The sequence below is a fragment of the Sebastes umbrosus genome, chromosome 3, assembly GCF_015220745.1.
Source record: "Sebastes umbrosus isolate fSebUmb1 chromosome 3, fSebUmb1.pri, whole genome shotgun sequence".
NCBI classification, from domain to species: domain Eukaryota; kingdom Metazoa; phylum Chordata; class Actinopteri; order Perciformes; family Sebastidae; genus Sebastes; species Sebastes umbrosus.
This window is the reverse complement of record NC_051271.1, coordinates 9,091,655-9,109,509: the sequence shown is the minus strand read 5'-3', so window position 1 is coordinate 9,109,509 and position 17,855 is coordinate 9,091,655. Positions and strand designations below refer to the sequence as shown.

At 39.1% G+C, this 17,855-nt stretch overlaps 2 protein-coding genes across 8 annotated transcripts in view; one reads left to right on the top strand and one right to left on the bottom strand.

Moving 5' to 3' along the window:
* The window catches only part of utp6 (UTP6 small subunit processome component), a 15,782-nt gene extending 14,394 nt beyond the window's left edge, over positions 1–1,388 (bottom strand). The window contains exons 1-2 of the mRNA XM_037763633.1: positions 1,375–1,388; positions 919–925 (exon numbers count right to left, since the gene is read on the bottom strand). The gene's annotated coding sequence lies outside the window, so the exon portion shown is untranslated. The remainder of the gene's footprint in view (positions 1–918; positions 926–1,374) is intronic.
* Positions 917–17,855, top strand: suz12b (SUZ12 polycomb repressive complex 2 subunit b). Of its 7 annotated transcripts, none has more exons than XM_037763629.1 (18): positions 917–1,052; positions 1,157–1,215; positions 1,504–1,581; positions 5,561–5,607; positions 5,702–5,766; positions 5,958–6,026; positions 6,167–6,216; positions 7,070–7,155; positions 7,265–7,496; positions 7,749–7,854; positions 7,941–8,046; positions 8,143–8,320; positions 10,016–10,104; positions 10,438–10,581; positions 12,352–12,509; positions 13,072–13,270; positions 15,294–15,373; positions 15,978–17,855. In XM_037763629.1, exons 1-18 carry the CDS (start codon positions 1,036–1,038, stop codon positions 16,288–16,290), a joined length of 2,076 nt encoding a protein of 691 aa, XP_037619557.1. In that variant the 5' UTR covers positions 917–1,035; the 3' UTR covers positions 16,291–17,855. The 7 variants fall into 7 exon arrangements, with proteins under 7 accessions (XP_037619557.1, XP_037619554.1, XP_037619560.1 ...); XM_037763626.1 differs by having other exon boundaries at positions 1,437–1,581; XM_037763632.1 differs by having other exon boundaries at positions 917–1,215; positions 1,437–1,581; positions 7,758–7,854; positions 10,019–10,104.

Genomic DNA, 17,855 nt, shown 5'->3' with positions numbered 1-17,855 from the left:
ATCACATAGAGATAGATATTTATGGAATACATAATGTACTGCAAACTGTAAAGTCTCCTATGAATAATGAGATATATGTTTTAACACCAGGGTCGTCTATATTATATTATAATTTATAGTTATATAAATTATTTCATTATATTGTATTATATTATATTAAAATGATATTTAAATGATATGATATGATATGATATTATAATATAATATAATATAATGAAATTATCTGGCGTTTATACCATATAATACCAACCCGAGACTTAAAATAATTACTTTCACCTCTGGACTATTTATTGTAGATGGATTTATTGCAGACTATTTAGTTCTATGTATTTCTTTCCCATGAAATAAATACATTTAACAACATATACAGTCACATAGAGATAGATATGGGATACATGATGTACTGCAAACTGTAAAGTCTCCTATGAATAATGAGATATATGTTTTAACACCAGGGTCGTCTATATTATATTATAATTTATAGTTATATAAATTATTTCATTATATTGTATTATATTATATTAAAATTATATTTAAATGATATTAATATAATGAAATTATTGGGCGTTTATGCCATATAATAATACCAACCCAAGACTTAAAATAATTACTTTCAGCTCTTGACTGTTTATTATAGATGGATTTATTAGAGACTATTTAGTTCCATGTATTTCTCTGCCATGAAATAAATCCATATCCTAGAGGATATGGATTATGGAGTACATGATGTACTGCAGACTGTAAAGCCTCCTATGAATAATAAGACATGTATTAGTCGTCTTGTCTTGATGATAAAAAAACTAGATTTCCCGCAAAAATCGCAGAAAGCGAGAGCGCGTTGTGTGTCACCTCCGGAGCTCAGCAGCCAATCAGAGCGCCGCATTCTCTCAGCTCGTCTCCTATTGGCTGACAGCTGACTCCTGCTCTGTTGTTCAGTACAAAAAAACTGAAGAGGAAAAACCAACACCAACAATAAATTACCAATCATTTTATCCAACAAATACTACAACCAGCTCGGTATTTTAAGACATCTGAATGCGGAGGAACCTCAGGTGTTCGGAGGTCACATTGTTTGGGTGTTTTTCTAGTTAAAACCATGTTAGCATTGCGAGCTAACTAGCGTCTCTTTCGCCTCCTCTTCATCTTCATGTTTCAGTCTGCTAGCAGGCTTCTGCTGCAGGCAGCGAGGACAACCAGTTAATGCCATCAGCCAGGGTGGGTTACCTTTATTTACACGCTATATATACAACATTATTTTGTTAATCATAGTCTAAATACACGAATTGATCCGACGCTGAAATATCAAACCACCTAACATGTTAGCATTGAGCTTTTTAGCTGAGCTAGCTCGACTGCTAACTGCTACTGGCTAACATGTTGTGTTATCATTTGTTGTTGTTTTAATTATCATGAATGTGTTTTGTTATCACTGGCAGAACTCAGGTGATATTATGAGTGGGGCTAGTTGTAAAGCTAACGGAGCTGTGTACCCGGCCTCATCAGCCATGATGAACTCTGTGAAGAAGCCGAAGATGGAGCAGATCCAGGCCGACCATGAGCTGTTCCTGCAGGCCTTTGAAAGTGAGACATTCATACCCAGTCACTTTGTCATGCAACTTTATGGGGTTTTTTTTTTGGTTAACACGAGAGAGGAAGTTTTCTATGCATTCAATATGTGTTTAGCTACCTGCTTAACTTTACTGTCACTTATTTTGTTTCCAATAACTAGCTTTTGGCTGACAGGCCCTCCCTTAGTTATAACTAGACAAATCTGATGCTGTTGTTTAGGAATCAGACTGCAATCAATAAAACACATGGATTGTTTATTATATCAGTTTTTTCTTTAGTTGCTGCCTAATCAGCTACCACCTGTTAAACACCCCTTCTTTTGGCATGTGTTAGCAATAATATGGGTTCATTTCTCTGAGCTATTGACTGACAGCAGACTGATGGAGGGGTCTGTCAGAAAAAGCAGGAGCACTTAGTTTATCTGTTATATGTGGGTTGTTATAACTAGACGAATCTGATGCTAACTGTTATTTAGGTGTCAGACTGGAATCAATAAAAACACATGGATTGTTTATTATATCAGTTTTTTCTTTAGTTGCTGCCAAATCAGCCACCACCTGTTAACACCCCTACTTTTGGCATGTGTTAGCAATAATATGGATTCATTTCTCTGAGCTTTTGGCTGACAGGCCTCCCTAGTTTATCTGTGATAGATAGATAGATAGATAGATAGTAACTTTATTGATACCAAAGGGAAATTCAAGTTCCCAGCATCACAGTTCCATAGTACAAAACATGTTAGTAAAAAGGCAGTAAAAAAGTTAGTAGTGCAAAGTACAAAAAATATACCAGATATAAAAATACAAGGAGATGAAGAAAACTGTTAAACACCCCTTCTTTTGGCATGTGTTAGCAATAATATGGGTTCATTTCTCTGAGCTATTGACTGACAGCAGACTGATGGAGGGGTCTGTCAGAAAAAGCAGGAGCACTTAGTTTATCTGTTATATGTGGGTTGTTATAACTAGACGAATCTGATGCTAACTGTTATTTAGGTGTCAGACTGGAATCAATAAAAACACATGGATTGTTTATTATATCAGTTTTTTCTTTAGTTGCTGCCTAATCAGCCACCACCTGTTAACACCCCTTCTTTTGGCATGATATGGTATGAGTAATGCAACTTTTCTGGGTTTTTTTTGTAACACTAGAGGAACTTTTCTATGTATTCAATATGCGTTTAGCTACCAGCTTAACTTTACTGTTACTTATTTTGTTTTCAATAACTAGCTTTTGGCTGACAGGCCTCCCTAGTTTATCTGTGATAGATAGATAGATAGTAAATTCATTGATCCCGAGGGAAATTCAAGTTTCCAGCATCACAGTTCCATAGTGCAAAACATGTTAGTAAATAGGCAATAAAAAAAATGTAGTAGTGCAAAGTACAAAAAATATACCAGATATAAAAATACAAGGAGATGAAGAAAACTGTTAAACACCCCTTCTTTTGGCATGTGTTAGCAATAATATGGGTTCCTTTCTCTGAGCTATTGACTGACAGCAGACTGATGGAGGGGTCTGTCAGAAAAAGCAGGAGCACTTAGTTTATCTGTTATATGTGGGTTGTTATAACTAGACGAATCTGATGCTAACTGTTATTTAGGTGTCAGACTGGAATCAATAAAAACACATGGATTGTTTATTATATCAGTTTTTTCTTTAGTTGCTGCCTAATCAGCCACCACCTGTTAACACCCCTTCTTTTGGCATGTGTTAGCAATAATATAGATTCATTTCTCAAGATGCTGACATACTGTGATATTGACTGACAGCAGACTGAAGGAGGGGTCTGTCAGAGAATAACTAGACGAATCAAAGTTATCACCTTTTTTTCTTTTTCCAGAACCAACTCAGATATACAGATTCCTCCGCACAAGGAATTTAATTTTCTATATATTCAATACGTGTTTAGCTACCTGCTTAACTTTACTGTTACTTATTTTGTTTTCAATAACTAGCTTTTGGCTGACAGGCCTCCCTAGTTTATCTGTGATAGATAGATAGGTAGATAGATAGATAGATAGATAGATAGATAGATAGATAGATAGATGGTAACTTTATTGATACCAAAGGGAAATTCAAGTTTCCAGCATCACAGTTCCATAGTGCAAAACATGTTAGTAAAAAGGCAGTAAAAAAAAGTTAGTAGTGCAAAGTACAAAAAAATATACCAGATATAAAAATATAAGGAGATGAAGAAAACTGTTAACACCCCTTCTTTTGGCATGTGTTAGCAATAATATGGATTCATTTCTCAAGATGCTGACATACTGAGATATTGACTGACAGCAGACTGAAGGAGGGGTCTGTCAGAGAATAACTAGACGAATCAAAGTTATCACCTTTTTTTCTTTTTCCAGAACCAACTCAGATATACAGATTCCTCCGCACAAGGAATTTAATTTTCTATATATTCAATACGTGTTTAGCTACCTGCTTAACTTTACTGTTACTTATTTTGCTTTCAATAACTAGCTTTTGGCTGACAGGCCTCCCTAGTTTATCTGTGATAGATGGATAGGTAGATAGATAGATCGATGGTAACTTTATTGATCCCGAGGGAAATTCAAGTTTCCAGCATCACAGTTCCATAGTACAAAACATGTTAGTAAAAAGGCAGTAAAAAAAAGTTAGTAGTGCAAAGTACAAAAAAATATACCAGATATAAAAATATAAGGAGATGAAGAAAACTGTTAAACACCCCTTCTTTTGGCATGTGTTAGCAATAATATGGATTCATTTCTCAAGATGCTGACATACTGAGATATTGACTGACAGCAGACTGAAGGAGGGGTCTGTCAGAGAATAACTAGACACGCAAAAATTGTATATCATTACATGTTTAGATTTTAAAGGAAATGGTGAGGGGAAAACATCATGAATAACATAAGAACTGAACTCTAATCATTTTCAAAGAGTCATAGTTTGATTGAAAACAATGTTTTTTTTTGGTAACAGGAGAGGAACTTTTCTATGCATTCAATATGCGTTTAGCTACCAGCTTAACTTTACTGTTACTTATTTTGTTTTCAATAACTAGCTTTTGGCTGACAGGCGTCCCTTAGTTAAAACTAGACAAATCTGATGTTAACTGTTATTTAGGTGTCAGCCTGGAATCAATAAAAACACATGGATTGTTAAATATATCAGTTTTTTCTTTAGTTGCTGGGTGTTTTGCCAAATCAGCCACCACCTGTTAACACCCCTACTTTTGGCATGTGTTAGCAATAATATGGATTAATTTCTCTGACATATTGACTGACAGTAGACTGATGGAGGGGTCTGTCTCAGGCCCTCCCTAGTTTATCTGTGATAGATAGATAGATAGATAGATAGATCGATGGTAACTTTATTGATCCCGAGGGAAATTCAAGTTCCCAGCATCACAGTTCCATAGTGCAAAACATGTTAGTAAAAAGGCAGTAAAAAAGTTAGTAGTGCAAAGTACAAAGTACAAAAAAAAATGTACCAGATATAAAAATATAAGGAGATGAAGAAAACTGTTGAACACCCCTTCTTTTGGCATGTGTTAGCAATAATATGGATTCATTTCTCAAGATGCTGACAAACTGAGATATTGACTGACAGCAGACTGATGGAGGGGTCTGTCAGAGAATAACTACACGAATCTGATGCTAACTGTTATTTAGGTATCTCAGACTGGAATTAATAAAAATCACATGGATTGTTTCATATATCAGTTTTCCTTTAGTTGCTGGGTGTTTTGCCTAATCAGCAACCACCTGTTAACACCCCTTCTTTTGGCATGTGTTAACAATAATATTGGATTAATTTTTCAAGATGCTGACATATTGTGATTTTGACTGATGGAGGGGTTTGTCTCAGAAAGAAGAAGCTCTCTGTAAAACCGCCCCTTTTTTGTACGTCTGCTCATGTTTCAGATTTCAGTGGGCTCCTGGTTGAACCTTGCAAAGTTATCCTGAAAACACAGTGATGTGATATCACAATAACACCTTTTTTCTGTTTCCAGAACCAACTCAGATATACAGATTCCTCCGCACAAGGAATTTGATTGCAGTAAGTCATGCTATATTTTCTTGTGAGTCATTGTATTGATTGGCCAGCCCACTTAAAAATGAGTGATTTAATTCATTCTTTATTTCCTTTTCAGCCCATATTTTTGCACAGGACGCTCACCTTCATGTCTCACAGAAATGGCCGAACAAATGCCAAAAGGTATGAAATCTGATGATGTGTTTTCAGTTATGATATAAGAACAGAGTTCTTTTTTTAATAATGCTTCAACAGAGTTTGAAAAGATGAAAACATTCCTACCTGATATGTTTATAATCTTATTTAAAGCATTAATTAATTAATACTGAATTAATAATACTTGAACCTGTGGGACTTGTAATCCCTCCTCCCAGGAAAACGTTCAAAGTGGACGACATGTTGCAGACAGTCGAGAGGATGAAAGAAGAGCAGGATTCTCTAAGGTAACACAGAGTTGATGTGCCCCTTTTTTATTGCTGGATAGTCAACGGTTTTGACATAATTTATTACCATTTATATTAATAGTTGGAGCACTTGATATGACCCAATCTCACCAGTGCATTGTTTTCTGTTGGTTCTTCAGTTTATCTTCACATCTACAGTTAACCTTCACTGGGTTCTTCCATAAGGATGGTAAGCAGATTTTACGTAGTAGTATATTTGTTTAACGGGAAATACTCACAATTATTATTATTATAATGTTATGTGTTCTGCATGTAAACACCATATTCTGGGATAAGACCTTACTCTGGTGTTGGGAAACCTGGATATAACCCGGAGTGCTCCGATAAAAAACGGGATATTGTGGTATGACGACACCTTAGTCAGGTTTTCTGATCATTCTCTGTTGGTACAGAATATAGTGGCTCAGATGGCGAGCTGTCAAGAACAGAGTTGGAAAATTAAATTTTTTTGTAATCTAACAGCCACTCATTAGATTACCATTCTTTGATGTGGCGAGTGAAGCAAATCTAGCAGTCATTTGCATATTTCACCACCATTCGGTTGGTGGTTGGGGCTAATTTCCATCCCTGGTCAAGACACAACTGCACACAGATGATCAGAAACCTGGATGCTGTTAGGATTATGTATACAGGTTTCTCATGTTTCATGTAAACATCCCGTCTAAGATCAAAACCAGAATAAAACTCAAAACTAGGATACTAATGCACATGTAAACATTGTCAGCACTATGTTGCCATGAAACCACTCAACTACAGTCAACAACTGCTAGCATGCCGAAGATTTGTGTTGAAGCAAGCGGTTTGCCAAAAAAATATGTTTAAAATACACAGTGATACTAGTGACAGAAGGAGTGGACGCTTTTCCTCAGGAGCAACATAGACAACGTACCAGTATAGCATCAGCCTTACATACAGATAGCAATGAAAATCACGTGTGCTTCACTTTAATGTAATCTGGGATTTTGTTGTGTATCACAAATGGACAAAATGATTAACACTGAACTCTTTTTGTTGTCTGACAGAAAAGCCATCTCAGAATTCAGAAAATGAACAAAATTCCGTGTCCTTAGAGGTGCTACTTGTCAAAGTCTGCCATAAAAAACGCAAGGTAAAGTCAAACACTATTGAAGCAGTCTCTCACTTTAACAGAACGTCATTTCATTTTACTTACTAGCGATTGTGTTTTGTTAAATTACGTTTGGTCATTTTTCTTTCAGGATGTCAGCTGCCCGATAAAGCAAGTGCCTACAGGTAAAAAGCAGGTGCCTTTGAATCCTGACAGTAACCAAACCAAGCATGGCTCCTACCCCTCCTTACTGGTCTCCAGCAACGAGTTTGAGCCCAGCAACAGCCACATGGTCAAGTCCTACTCGCTCCTGTTCAGGGTGTCACGCACAGGGAGGAGAGATACTAATGGTCTAGTCAACGGAGAGGCCAACGAGAACATTGGTAGGAAATCCACGCTCTGTAATACAGATACAGTTTGCATTAGGATGACTGATTTCAACAGTTCATTTTGTTATGAGATCAGCACAGGGAGACTATGATAGCTCAGAATTGGGCCACAGCAAGCTGCCGGTTGCAAGGAGCTTTCTCTGGGCACATCATCTGAATAATAATGTGAGACGTAACTGAAATAGTTGCAGGTTGGATATGAAACTCTCACTCTATTTTTGTATTTTCATTTTGTTTTATGCCAAGATGTAATAGATACTCCTAGTAGAAAGAAGAGAAGTTCATCCCATAGAGACGAGGGAGAGACCACAGAGACCTTTGTTGCACAGATGACTGTCTTTGATAAGAATAGGTAAGGTTTTCATTGAAGTTTTCACATCATTTTTTTGCCGTTCTTTTGACTCTACCTTAAAATCACTCTTGATTTGTTCTCTGCAGGAGATTGCAGCTGCTGGATGGGGAGTACGAGGTGTCGATGCAAGGGATGGAGGACAGCCCTGTCAGCAAGAAGCGAGCTACGTGGGAAACCATTCTGGATGGAAAGGTAGGGGGGTGGCTTGTATGGCGGTCATATCTTAACGAATTGTTGTCCTCTTCATATCACCACATCAGACCATAACTCTGTATGACCGTCCCACAGAGACTGCCACCATTTGAGACATTTTCTCAGGGACCCACATTGCAGTTCATGCTGCGTTGGACAGGTGATGCTAGCGGAAAATCCACTGCCCCCGTGGCAAAACCCCTTGCCACACGCAACTCCGACAGCTCCAGCCCCATGGAGACTAGAACCAGCAATCACCGAGCTGCCCTCATGAGTAAGTACAAAAACACCACGGGGTAGTTTGAACTTTTTTTAATATGAGGCTGAATTAGAAATATGCTGTGATGTTGAGGATTTCTATCAATATTTTTAGTTTGGAAACATCAATTACATTTAATCCTATGTTACATTTAAGAGCAGGAAATATCCATGAATGATGGGAGGGGGAGATAAATTGTTAATTCATCTTCTGCTTTCATGAAAAGTGTTGTAAAAGGCTTCATAAATGACACCAATCTGAATATAATTTCTTTATTTCATGCCAGATTCTCTGATTAAAGCTGAATGGTTCATGGTTTTGGATTTTTCACCCACTGTGATATTGGTGTGGGATGGTCTATTTGTAACTGAATCTGGCAAAAGGCACTCTGTGAGTCATAGCTCTCGAGTCCTTTTGAGATTTGCTCTTCACTCCATGAATGTTCTGGCAACTTATCATGTGAATCTTTTGAATAAGGCCCTGAGTCATGTTTCTGTAGAAGTCATGAAGTATGTGTGAATATCAAGCAAAATGTTTGCCTACTGCATGAGTCATTACCCAACATCGTGTCATTTTTAACTCTGTTCAGGCTGTGTGAAAATAGGCAGCAGAATTATAGATGTTATATCTAATTAATGAAGAAATTTATACGGTGGTACATTTTAAAGTGTCTACATGGTTGCTTAGGCAAGTGAGAAGTGGGGTCGAGGCTCCCTTCAGCACTCATGATGCATGATGGTCATTAATTAAGCCACAGAGAAACATTTATCCAACTGCAAAATGAGTTTTGAAATCCCTCGCTGATGCAACCCAGGAGAAATCTGTAAACACTCTTATTACATTTCAACTGTTGTGGCAGTAAGGAGCCGAATATTACACAAGCATTGCTATTCTACCTGTAAAGGCCCAGACACACCAAACCGACATCAAAGAACCAGCGGCGACGAAGGCCAACTGTTGCGTTGCCTCACGTCGCCTTTGTCTTGCCCAAAAAGTTGCACTCGAACACACCGCAAAGACGACAGCCAGCGACCAACTAGCACGTACGTTCTGCGTGAGAGGAAATAACTCCACACCAGCAGGTCGCGGTAGTCTGTATTCATCATTCAAAAAGGGAAACCTGAAGACTGAGAATTGCGAGATGAGGTGAAGATGAAATATGAGAAAAGCCTTCTGTGTTTTTCTTCTTGACTTTACTCGTTGGCTTGCTTTCCTCACTTCCGTTTCTTTTCTCGTGCCCTGATTCGTTTAAGCAGAAGTGATTTCTCTCACCGATGGACTCTGCCGCCGAATCGGCCGAAAAAAACTCTGGCGCGGGTAGACTAGAGCCGACGATGCGGGACACACCGCAAAAACTAGACCGACAGACGCTCACTGACGGCCCGGAATTGACAATCGGCCTGGTGTGTCAGGGCCTTAATGGTCCGTCATCTTTTGAACGGAACCATAATAGAACATTTACACAACAGAGACCTGTCGGGTTTGAATGTCATAAAGCCTTTACTTCAACAGGTAGATGAAGCCAGGTATGTTGCATGTTCCATGTCTGAAAGGGGCTTTAGCAACAGTGATATGTGTGCTTGTCATCTTGATGTTATGGGTGAAACGATACAGTTTCTACTTTTTTTTTTTGTTGTCAAATGCATGTTGAATGTTTCAAGTCAAATTGGTGATTCTCCAAGCAATAACCTCTCCATCTGTTCCCGTCAGCAGTGAAAGAGTCAGTGAGCACAGACATTCAGACGAGGAAAGAGCAGGTCCTGTGTGAGCCGCGGCAGAAGCTACGTATATTTTATCAGGTACAACACAGTGAGAAACACAAACTGGGCTTGGGACACTGATTTACAAGAATTTCTTTTGGTGAGGTTGCTGAAAAGCAAAATGTCTATGTTGTCTGTTTTTTTCAGACATTTTAAAACATGTTTAGAATTACTGTCACATTTTGATACTGTAGAAAAAAATGTACTGGTTTGTAATAGTTCATCAAGACTTGGTCCTGAAGGTTTCGTGTACCAAAATGTGACAGTGACTGATGTTCTGTGATGCTAGAATAGAATCATCCATTTACATCTGCTGGAGGTTTAGATCCTCTCTGGTTTACCTTGATACTAATGTGATCTGTCCATGTTCAGTTCTTGTACAACAATAACACACGGCAGCAAACAGAGGCAAGAGATGATCTTCACTGTCCCTGGTGTACCCTGAATTGCAGCAAACTCTACAGCCTGCTCAAACACCTCAAACTCTCCCACTCTCGCTTCATCTTCAACTATGTGGTGAGTATGTTTGGTTGGGCTAGTTGCGTCTTTGCAAGATACCACCTAATTTCAAGCAATGGTTAAGTATACAAATGTAAAATAGCCAAATATGCTGTACTGTGCTTATTTTTTGTGTGTATTTTTTCATTGGAGCTTTAGTCTCCATTGAGAGTGATTGTGATAGAGATGCTCCGATGCCATTTTTCTCCTAAATGATACCAATACCTGAACTTGCGTATCGGCCTGATATCGAGTACCGATCCGATACCACTGCGTTTAAAACAAAAAATATATACTATTATTATTTTTTTAACAGCTGTATACTACTAACCCTGTATTGATGTGATATGCTTGCTGCCTGGCTCAGGTTAAACCCTTTGTAAAACATGAACAAATGCATACATTTACAACACATCAATTTCGGACTCAGCGATCGTTTTTTCCAGAACTGATGATAGAAGTGTGAGCCATCTTGCTTCTTTCTCATCTCTGAAAGTTGCACACGCAGTACCAATCGGGTAGGATGAACGCATCGGGTAGTGGATGACACGTGTTGTTGGTCCTGTGTAGCATAAATGAACTGAAACAGGATATGATAACATAATATTGGATCAGTGCATGGACTCGCTGATATTTGATCCAGCACTTTAGGATGTATCGGAAGCATTTCCGATACTGATATTGGCATCTTAACAACTCTAGTACGTAAAGCTATATCTCAATCCACAACACGGTAACAAACCTTGACAGCTTGGTAGATGAATGGTAAAAGCAGGAGGCCGCTGTTTCTTGGTTAGTTTACTCTTAAACGATTCTTTGATGATCTCTGGAGAGCAACTCTGTGTCAGACAGACATCACCGCACACTCTGAGGGACAGTAATCTGTTTACACGGCTTTGCTAGTTCGGTGAACTGAGAGAAATAAATGAAATGAAAGACAAATGCAGCAGCTCTTTTATGTTTTGTAACTTTTGTAGAGTTCTATCACACTGATGCTGAGGCTCTGTCAGTCTGTAGCTCCACAGACAATACTTGTTAGTAGGATAAAAAACATTTTGGTGATTTAAAAGGAATAAATTAAGTTTTTGACTTTTGTGGGAACCCTGAGATGTGGACGTGTTTTTGTCACCCAGTGCAAAAAGAAAAATTTTAAAGGTGCTCTAAACGATATTCAGAGATTAATATAGCAGCAAACAACTAGTCTGTGTAAAGATATAGAGGAGTAATGTCTACCTGAGCAGAGAATGAAGTCGCTCTCCCTCTGTGTGTGTTGTAATCTGAGCTCCTCCGTGCTTTGTTTATATATATTGCCGGCCGTGGGTGCTATTAGTGCATGTGAACGTGCCCCACTGGATAGCTCACGGCCGCCGCTCTGCACTGCTCTCATATGGCGGTTACAGCTGATAACGCCGTCCCGACCGATGGTGCCGTTGCGGAAGTGTAGCACTCTCCGGATCCCCCCCAGGTTAACAGCAGTGTTGCCGTTATTTTGTCTGTTTTTTTTTGCTGTTAGCTACGAGTCGCCGGCTCCATCGTCGCCATGTTGAGAGCTAGTCTACTCTACCTCCTTTTTTAATTGCAGCTAGTTGCTTCTCTTTCTCTAGGGAACCCTCTTTTTCTCTGTCTGAACAGGCACTTTAATCATAAAGCATTAATGTGCCTTCCGCTTTGAGAAATCACACTTCTAACCTTGACAGCTAGTGCCAGGTTTCCCTTAATCACAATATGCATCGGGCCCGTTTCCTGTCGAATTTCACTGATGCCTTTTTCTTTCTTTTAAATCTGCAGCCTCACCCCAAAGGAGCAAGGATAGACGTGTCCATCAATGAGTGCTATGACGGCTCATACGTTGGTAACCCTCAGGACATCCACAGCCAACCCGGCTTCGCTTTCAGCCGCAACGGCCCAGTTAAGAGGACTGCTGTAACTCACATACTGGTCTGCAGGTAAACTTGGGACCTCCGTTCAAAAGCAGTGTTTGTATTCAAAGTAAAAGTATGTCAGACATTTAAATGATTTAGAATTTAATTTGATTTCCATTCAGTCTGGTTTAGTGATGAGTTAGTAATCAGTGGAATTAACTCCAATGAATTGTTCATGAGCAGTGAGCTGGATTAAAACAGATTTAGAAGGTGACCCTAAATAGATCAGCACTTTTCAGTCACCAGGTTTCTCATACTGGTGTGGTAATTAAAAGCATGGATCAAGATGTTAAGTCCTGATAAAGGTGCACTAGCACACAGTCAATCTCCATCCTTCTGCCTATACTGACTCCGATCTGATACTTCTTTAAATGTTGATTAGAAATGTGTCCAACACACTGAATTAACGGTGGTGGCCTACTTAATCTGGCACACGAAAGTAGTGTTATTTAATTGTGAAATGAAGAAACCAGTATTGAGGTTATCAATATGTGTACTATCTAATAGATAAGATTTTGAAATATTTAAAATTCCAGAGTTCATAGTGTACATGCAGGATTTGCTTTTTCTCTCCCCCTTCCACAAGGCCCAAGAGGACCAAACCGAGTCTGTCAGAGTTCCTGGAGACTGAGGACGGAGAGTTGGAGCAGCAGAGGACCTATGTCAGCGGACACAACCGCCTCTACTTCCACAGTGACAGCTGCATGCCCCTGCGGCCCCAGGAGATGGAGGAGGACAGTGAGGACGAGCGAGATCCAGAGTGGCTCAGAGAGAAGACCGCCACGGTGAGAAGCCATTACTCGTTGCGTCGTTTGGTGTCTGGCTTCACTGTTGAATTAAGTTGTCACACCACTTATGGAGACGCCCTTAAAGGTCCATTTCTCAAGTTACTCCAAACATAGAATCTCTCCTTGGCCGGGTTTTCTACACCTCTGTATTATTTATTATTACTTTTATCTTTTAAAATAATTACATTTGACAGAGCCCCTCTGGGGTCACATGGTACGGAAAAAAAACTTGATGTGGAAATCCATGCTAACAGATTTGTAATCGGTGTAATCATTAGGTTTCGTCCATCTGGACTTCAGGCTCCTGCACAGTGAAATGTCCTTCCAGATAGAGTTTGTCCTGAATTACATCTGCTCGGGGGGCATGTTAGGACTGCCTTTCAGCCACATTGTGTCCTTCCTACAGGTGCCCAGTAGTTCTGCAGTGTGCTACAATGTCTCTATAATATTGTATATTTATGGCACTCAGTAAATTTAATATGAACTTACTGTGCTTTGTGGCATTTTATCTGCTGTTGTATTACTATAATATTTCTAAAGGGAACTTATAATGAGTCTGTGGTACTGAATAGTACCTTTTTATTGTGACCTTACTGTACTTTTGGTCATTTTTATCTACTATGGTATCAATTTAATACGTTACAGTGATATTGCTACAGGGAGTTGTATCCGATCATGCAGTGTAGTGAGTTTCAAGTTTATAGTGACCGTATTATTCCCAAATGTTACATTTTGTTTTCAATGTTGTATATATTGCTTTAGGAGTCTCTATTTGGCACACAGAATCCATGCTTAATATTTATTTATTTATTCATTCATTTACATAGGCCTGGCCTACTTATTCATTTATGTGTTTAATACTTACGTGTTTAAAACTTTACCTGTTCTCAGTGGTGGAAGATGAAGCCAGATCCTTTATTTACGTTAACGTATATAATATATACTTATAAATATATATTAATAATATAATATACATTCTTAAAAAAAAATACCCCATTAACAGTAAACGTTTTATTTAAGTAAACGTATGTAAGTATAAGTGAGTATTTCCCAGTGAAAAGGAATATTTGAGCGATGTACAGTTAAGAAAGTAATTTAAATCCAATCCTTTGCATTTGATTGGACCGCTAAAAAGTAGGCAGGCTTATGATGTCAGGAGACACGGAGCTACGAGGACAGGCGTCTCACACACACACACACCTTCCTTGTCGCTTAAAGTTGCAGCTTGATTGATGGATGAATGTCGTGATATTATCGGTTGAAACTGGTTGGTACTAGCTTCCGTAAGCACACGTCATTTTGTTTTACAGGAAGAAAAGTTGATTGCGTTTTTGACATTATATAAAATTGATTGTTTTGTAATTTTTTTGCATATATTGTTAAATAGGTGCACGATATGATGTGATCTAAAAGGGTTAAAAAGGCATTTTTCATTTTATCTCTACTTAATATTCTGTGCCCATGTATTGTGAAACCGAGGGGCACTGTTTTTTTTCCTACCATGTGATCCAGCAAGAATCCAGTATTGAAATCTAAAGAAACACTGTGTAGTAACCTTGACTGAGGCCAGGAAACTATCACAATCGGACTCTTACAATGATTTAAATAGAATAAAAGTGGCTGTGTGTGAGTGTTTCTGAGGTGCCCAGAGAATAAAATGTTAACAGGAGGGAAAAATGAAGCTTTGGAGTACTGATTTTGGTGTCGGATTACCATGGCAACAAAAAGTCAAAGCATTTGGGTCAGCCCTGCTCCCCATAAATAACTTAATAGTGCTCAGAGCAAAAACTATTGCCAACACAGAACACTTCTTCAGCTTGCTCTCACACTCGAACACAACATTTTTACCACTTCAGTATTGATTTCCTGAATCTGCTAACGTCCCTTGCCGTAGTCTCTCTCAATATTACAGTCATTTCACTATCAGGGCCGGCAGAAAATGAATTAATCATCGTTAAAATGGTTCCATTGCTATGTATCATAATTTGTCTTTTTCTTTTCTTTTCTTTTTCACCTACAGCAACTGGATGAGTTCACAGATGTCAATGAGGGAGAGAAGGAAGTGATGAAGCTGTGGAACCTGCATGTCATGAAGTACGGGTACGTGGGATGTGATGAAGCTGAGATTTAACCAGTATAATGGTTCAAACAGGACGATTTGACTACAGTTTAAAAACAAATCCAGAGCACTTAGACGTTGGAGCCGCGTATGTAACTAAACTGAGGGCTGGGCATCGTTACTCCAATATAACCCAGTACCAAGTAGTATCGAAACTTTTCAATCAAACGATACCTGCAATCTATCCTTTTTGTGCTCTGATCTAGAAAAAAATACCATTATATGATTTTACTCTCAGCCAATCATCACAGTAGTTCTACAAGTTTTAACCTGGGGGTGAACCAGAGGGTGGGCGTTACGCTTCTGAGACCCCAACACCGCGGGTTGTGGGTCAGCATTACCAGCTGTAACCGCTGTATGAGCGCTACGCAGTGAGGCGGCGATTAGCCAGTGGGACACACACAGCTTCCATTTACATGATGGGTGTTGAATGAAGTATTGGTATGGATATCAGTTTAAGGGTGTTGGTACTAGCCAGCCCTAAGTTGTACCATATTGTAGTTACAGCTTCTCTTGTCCCATCAGTCTATTGAAACACTAGAAACTGACCTCCTCTATCCTCCGTTTTCCCCGTTTCCCTGTCAGTTTCATAGCCGACAACCAGATGAATCAGGCCATCATGCTTTTCGCAGAGAAAACTGGCGCTCACATCATCCGTCGCAACCTCTGCCGCAACTTCCTCCTGCATCTAGTCAGCATGCACGACTTCAACCTGGTGAGCACGGCCACCATCGACCGCGCAATGGCCCGTCTGCGACAGATCCGAGAGGAGCTTCCGGACGTCGAGGAGGAGGAGCAGGACCAGACTCTGGTACCGGCAGGAGCCTGCAACGGCAACGTCGTCACCTCCGCCGGAGGGAAACAGGGCAAGAGGACAAAAAGCGCACTAACGGAATGATGAAGGATGGATGGAACAACAACGATTGTCGTGTTTTTTTGTTTTTGTTTTTCTTCTTCAATGAACATTACCGACCCCTTTGGTGCTTAGATAGGTGGGAGAACTGGTCAGCGGAGGATGTGACCTGAAGCAGACCAGTATACAAGGTAAACAAGTTTTTGGAACTTGAGAACTGAACCAAATATGAACAATATAAAAGTGAATTACCCACAGTTACACAATCCAGGAATTTGAGGACTGGATGATGTACGTCAAACCTACTTAATGTGCATTTTGTAGGAGCCGCTGAAGTATCTGTGTTTGGTTGAGAGTGAACAAACGACAGTATGTCCGTGTTAGAGACAACTGTATCGAGACTACAGTTCAGACTGTACTGGTAACATTTGTCACTCTTGATTATTTGTACACATACACAATAACCTTGTTGAGAACTTATCTTTTAGCTGATTATTTTAGCACTTGGTGTTTGTATTTAGAAAGCTTACCTTGAAATTGTCTTTTTTTTTTTATTATTATTATTCATGCTGCGCCAAATGTTAAATGCAGCGTTTCCACTGTCATCAGTGGAGAAACTCTAGTGGGTTTTATTTCACTGTTGTGAATGACATTTAATTTGAAGGGTCTTACCGTTACAGTAAAAAAAAAAATCCAGACTATAGGCATCGATGTCTAGAGTATATAAAGCTTGTGTTAGGACCCCCAAATGGATTGTGGGCTTTGCTGGTAGGTTGCCATGACAATAGTGATATATATATACTGTAAGCTTTGGATCCTGGACAAGAGCATAAATTCAGATTTGGATCCATGCTGAAACTCCTACTTCATCACCCCTAAGCCTTTCTTGGCCTGCGTTGATAACGGCTCAAGGACAGCCAGGGAAATCAACTCTTCAGAATATTTTATTTACTGAAACCACCAGCAGCACATCACCCCGTGTATCATGCTGAGTGCTTAGCATTCAAGATATAGAAGTTTCTGTTCACCTGTAGTTTCTTTTCACTTTGAGGTTCGAACATATTGCAATCACAATGTTAACCGTGTTTCTTCAACATGGGTTGTGACTATTGACAGAAAAGTGTTTACATCGTGATCACATCGAATGTTTAGCTCTTCTGAATCCAACAATTAACAGATTGCCGTTCTCTCAAAGCAATATGCTGTTTATTAGATGGTTGGTTTTCAGCTCCAAGTCAGTTTTTCTGGTGCAGTTTATGCCAAAGGGGAATATCTTTCATCCGTCTCTCTTTAGTTCTGTATATTATTTAGCATCTTTTCTTTTGTTCATTCCACAACAAGTTATTTTAAAAGCAGCAGTAGTTGTGTTTTTTGTAGTGTGCACTTAAATTGGCTATCACTCACTGTTTCATCAGACTTCCCTTGTCGACAACCAAATTAACAATATATTTTTTTCCTCCCTCCACTATTCATGGAAGGTTTCTGTATTCATCTGGAAAAAGGGAGACATATTCACCGTTATTGTCAAAACACCCTGTGAAAAATTGTGAACTGTACACTCTGGCTAGGGGGACTTTTATATTTAAAGAAATAAAATACATTTGACCTTA

Coding starts and splice junctions, on each gene's coding strand:
- suz12b (XM_037763626.1), top strand. Junction 5,767..5,957: donor GGCCGAACAAATGCCAAAAG/GTATGAAATCTG, acceptor CCCTCCTCCCAG/GAAAACGTTCAAAGTGGACG. Junction 7,156..7,264: donor TCTGCCATAAAAAACGCAAG/GTAAAGTCAAAC, acceptor TTTTTCTTTCAG/GATGTCAGCTGCCCGATAAA.